Here is a 5197-nt window from a genome sequence, read left to right as displayed (position 1 = left end):
ATTTTTTATACTGTAACTCAAAGTGTGCAATATTGTAGTGCGTGACTATAAACCTCACCTGGTATATAAAAAAAAAATGTATGACATTGTATGCTGTAGGTGTGCAGGCAACGCTTGTGTTGTTACGTCGTAATGATCCTGATGTAGCATTTGAGCCAAATAAATATTTAAATGAAATTTTTAAAACATTATAATACAGTACCTGTACATCTATTGTTTTTTTTTATTTCAATTTATTTTTGTATATTTATAAAGTATTTTTTGTTAATTTGAAAATAAATACACAATATCTTAAAATTATTTCAAATTTGTTTTACTGTATGGTTTAGAGAAACATTTAAGTTATTAATGGGGAAAATATAAATAAATGACTTGGCACATCATTGGATGGGATTGGGATTGAAAAAATAGCATTATTATAATGACATGAAGTTGAATCTAGTGAAGAATGCTCGCTACTGCAAGATGATTGTTGGACATGCTTGTACAATACATTCCACTTGAATTTTTTAAAACAAAAGTGGAGAAAAAATATACACTACGGTATATTCAAATTTAAGTCTCAAAGTGCCATTTCTAGCCATCTAGAGGTATTAGAATATTTCACTAGGTTTATCAGTTACTATATCCATGAAATTGAAAACCTCGGGTCACTGAAGTGCTTTAGACTCTCCACATTTTTTTGGCTGGTTAAGGATGTGCCTAGTAGGAGGAATTCCATTTTCAGATCAAGATTATTGAAATATTATACATCCTACAGTACTGTATAATCTTCATGTGAAGTATGAGGCTGAAATTGATAATAAAACCTTAACCCGCAGAATACCAAAGCTCCGACTCTTGACCCAGCAATTCGACCCAGATACCCCAATGTGCATGTTAAAGAACGCAGTATATACTCTTCGGAAAATTCTGCCAAATTCACCACCAGATGGACCATCCCAAACCCCAGACCCAGTCAGGCTCTCTTTGGTTAGCCTTTGTGTACTGTGTACGTCACACTGAAGAAATCCAATTTAGTCCAGTAATGTTGGTGTATGTGTACACTGACAGTTTAATCTCCCTAAGAGCCGATTCACATGAGGCAAAATGTTACACTGATTGTGGGCTACCTGTCACACGAGTATTCTTACCAAAATCACAGTCGTCTTTACATCCGTAAATTCAAACCTTACTATTTTGTACAACTGGTACATAGACAGTAAACATATGCTTAATGTCATAATGAGATAAGTTCCACTCCATAAGTACAGTACATGTGCACAACTCAAAATCTGTTTTGTTCATTTTCTTTTTACTTTACATGGATTACACATGCAGATTAAAGGTAAATATATCTCAGGAGTGTTAGTACAGGCCAATGTAAAAGGGACAATTGTTCAATTTCTCTACCACATGTAGCTGCTATCAATAACAAACTCAAATCAATTAATGTAGAAAGAGAGTAATAAAATCTGGTGGACTTTTATTTATTTCCATTGCTACATTTTGCTTTGTCCATGTATTATCAAATCTGATATGACAAATTTGTGTGGTGTGCCATATATGGACATAATGATGTCATACACCCAAATATGGTTATGTCACATAAAATTTGATAGTGTGGAAACTTGCTCGAGTTGCTCCTAAAACACATAACCTTAATAACAACACGTATTTCTAAATAAGTTTCTTAATTTCATAAATTTAAGATGCATATATATAGTCATAAAATTTAATACAAAGCATTATTGTACAATTTTTATAGTCGAGAAATACAACCAGATACAAAGCCAACTATGAAATGCATGGAAGGGATCAGTTTTCATAATGCAATAAGCTGGAATCTCTTATAACTATTCACCATCATTGTATGACCTTGGGTTCATTGCTAAGCATTGGGGGAGCCTGCGAGTGTGAGGCTTAAATCACTTGCACTACTTCATTTGACTAAAAATAAGGAGCAAATTTTTTTATTTTTTTTTGTTTGTTTTTTTGTTATTAAGTATACCAGATTAAATAAGTTTGTTTATAATGTCCCTGTCACACCTTGACGATTTAGCCAGCGTATGCCGACGTATACAAATTTCTCTAAAATGCTGGCAAACGCTAAATTATCAGCAGGGTTTTTTTTTTCCATTTCGGGCGTATACATAGCATATTCATAATGAGTTGCACGTATATTTAACATATTGGTAACTTAGACGCCGTTATACAGTAGCTGTAAGTTAGATACATTCTGTGGTCTTCCAGAACATGTTAATACTGTACATCTACATGTGCCGAAAAATGGTGTGCATTCAAACAATTTGTCAATGACCTTGCCATACTACAATGTATACTAGAGTGCTTCAGCTTGCTCAAAACTTGGCCATAACCTATTTGACGTATGTCAGCATATTTGCCAAATTTTTCATACACCGGTTTACGCTGGCTAAATCGTCAAGGTGTGACAGGGCCATTATGGGAATGAACAAATGAAAAATTATGACATGCTACATGACTTTATGTACTGAGTTTATGTACAAAAATTGATAAGGCCATTTTACTCTATATTATTTAAGCATCATCAGGAATATTATGACTTGTGCATAATACATTTGTGGACCCTACTGATCAGAAATTCACAGAACCCCATCAGACAGAACATCCGGCCCAGCAGAACCTCCACTGAGTGTATTTTGTAGAACAGCCACTGTGGCTAATTGAAGCTAACATTCTGTAACTATAAAACGTTGTAATTTACACTAGGCAATACCCAGTATGCTTTACATAAAATCATGCTCTATTTAAAAGTTTTTCTAAGGAGGATTTCCCCCTTTAAACAAATCAGCAAGAATTTCAATTTAAACTGAAAAGCATTTTCAGACTGAACATCCCAAACTCTTATTCTTACCCTCACATATACACATATATATTTTCTTTTCTTTTAAATAAATTTCAGATCAATGTAGTATAAGCTATAAAATATTTTCAAATTTAATATTTCATTAGTTAAAAAGTATGTATACAAAAATAAGACAATCAAAATATTATTATTTATTTTAAGTACAATGTGAATAACGTACCCTGATGAGAAGTTCTTATAAAAACTTTATCAGATCTATAATCTTCATACTTATATAAATAAAGACAGTCATTATATTTGACTTGCATATTTTCTTTCTATATCTCCTTTCACCTTCGCAATTATTACTTTTTTAATACCATACTAGGTACGCTAGTCACTGGCAGCCAAATATTTTCACAAAGAATAATATTGTAGATTTCTATGGGAAAATACAACTATTAGAATTATTCTCTATATTTATAGATAAATAATCTTTTTATTAATTCAGGTTGTAAATATTTGCAACAACATTGCTTAGTTCTACAATAATTTTAAAATATTCACAAAAATATTAAATTTTGTTGGAAAGAAATCAATATTAAATTCTCTTATTACAGATAAATAAAAAATAGTTAAAAACTATAGCTTTGGTGATTTGCAGATCTCATTATCATTATTATGATTATTTGCCCTATTATAACCTGCTTAAGGCCTCATATGGAGCTAACTGTGACCCAGGTTCATTTCTTGTCAAGGTGTTATCTTTTTTAGCTTCTCCAATATCCTCATCAAGTTGTAGTCCCTCATTTTCTAAGCCCTGCACCTTCTTCCTCTGTGAACCTTCCCTCAAAAGCATGTTTGTATCATTCAAAGAAGACTCCGTGATCTCAGAAAAGGCATCGCTCTGCCGGTTCCATTGTGGGACGGTTATTGTAATATCTGTCACATCCGTAGCCTCCTGGTGGTTCGGCAACTGAGGTGGAGGAGGAGGAAGTGGTATGCTGAAGGTACGTGATGATGGCCGGCTAAAATCGTGAATACTTGCAGTGTCGGAACCTTCTATGTCCTTCCCTGCACGCACAACCCCTGCCAACAAATAAAATGATTCAAGTTTAAATAGAACAGTATTTCAATAATGTCAAAAAGTAATGGATATCCAAAGTAGAGACCAGTTCAGTTAGGTTTTTTTTTTTTTTTTTTTTTGTTCCCAGACATGCAACGCCTAAAATTATGGTCTAGTGCAGTAGCCCAAGGGCCCCCGAAGAGTCTCCAATAGACAATGGGGCAACAGACCCTAGTGCTCTTACAGAGCACCCGCAAGGACCCAGCCCCAGCATTACACCATTGTGATCTTGCAGCCTTTTGGCTAAATATGGATTGGTGAAGTGCAAAAAAACATTATGCATGCAGGAAGAAAATTTTGGAGGAATTTATATACTTCAAATATAGTAAAAAATAATAATAATAATAATAATAAGGAATTATATTGGCAATATTTTTTACTAACAATTAAAGCAATCCACGATGATGATGAATTGCTGCATGTACAGTACAGATGGGTGGTGCCAGGATTTGTCCGACGAGGGGTCAGATTTCCCTGATGAAAGCAAAGTGTTCGTATTATAATATGTACTAATATGTAGAAAATACATATAGTTTTTTCTCCCCCGAAGAATCGTGCTTTCCCCCCCCCCCGACGGGGAGGCCACCCCCGAGTACAGTTATCAATCAATCAATCAAAAACTTTATTTATTCTCGAAATTGCAAGTACAGTAACATATATATAAACAATTATATAAAGCACAATAAAACATTACAAAAGACTTGTTTGATCAATAAAATATTATAAACAGATCGTTTTTCAACAAGTTCGAGCGCGATAAGAATAATATAAAAGCAAGCATAAAGTTAAAAGTTTTGCCTAAATTAATTAGGTTTAAAGTTTAAAAGTTTGTTGTCTTAAAAACAATTGCAACAAAAAAAACAAAAAAAAAATGCATGTTAGAATTGAATAGTAGTAAATTGCATTATTATAATGATTGCATGAGACTAGACATTAATTAAGGCCTAGTATTAGTTAGCTTTTCTTTGACTTTTCTTTTGAATTGATTAAATGACATAGAGGGATTTATTTCATCTCTGTTTAAATTATTCCACAAAACAGGGCCCTTGTAAGATATGCTGTTTCTTTTGTATTCAGTATTCGGTTTTGGAACGTACATATTAAGGTTACCATGTCGAAAATTATAATTAGGTGTGTTGTACAGTATTAAATGTGATAAATAAAGTGGTACGCGATCTTTTAGAATATTGAATACAAGAAGTAAGTGTTCCAGTTCATTTCTTTTAGTTAATGATATCCAATTTGCTGAGTTTAATGCTAGTTGA

At 33.1% G+C, this 5197-nt stretch overlaps 1 protein-coding gene across 7 annotated transcripts in view; it reads right to left on the bottom strand.

Annotated features, from left to right (window-relative positions):
- Positions 1-1451: 1451 nt before the first annotated feature.
- LOC117109068 overlaps positions 1452-5197 on the bottom strand; it is a 37791-nt gene continuing 34045 nt past the window's right edge. For all 7 annotated transcript variants that reach the window (XM_033251305.1, XM_033251307.1, XM_033251304.1 and 4 more), the window contains one exon: positions 1452-3895. In XM_033251305.1, the coding sequence (XP_033107196.1) occupies positions 3504-3895 (392 nt within the window). In that variant the 3' untranslated portion in view covers positions 1452-3503. The remainder of the gene's footprint in view (positions 3896-5197) is intronic.

The sequence above is a fragment of the Anneissia japonica genome, unplaced genomic scaffold (genome assembly GCF_011630105.1).
Source record: "Anneissia japonica isolate Jap-2015-1 unplaced genomic scaffold, ASM1163010v1 scaffold12406_len387984_cov155, whole genome shotgun sequence".
In the NCBI taxonomy this organism is placed as follows: Eukaryota; Metazoa; Echinodermata; class Crinoidea; order Comatulida; family Comatulidae; genus Anneissia; species Anneissia japonica.
Note: the sequence above shows the minus strand (reverse complement) of the source record. Positions and strands in the feature narration are given on the sequence as shown.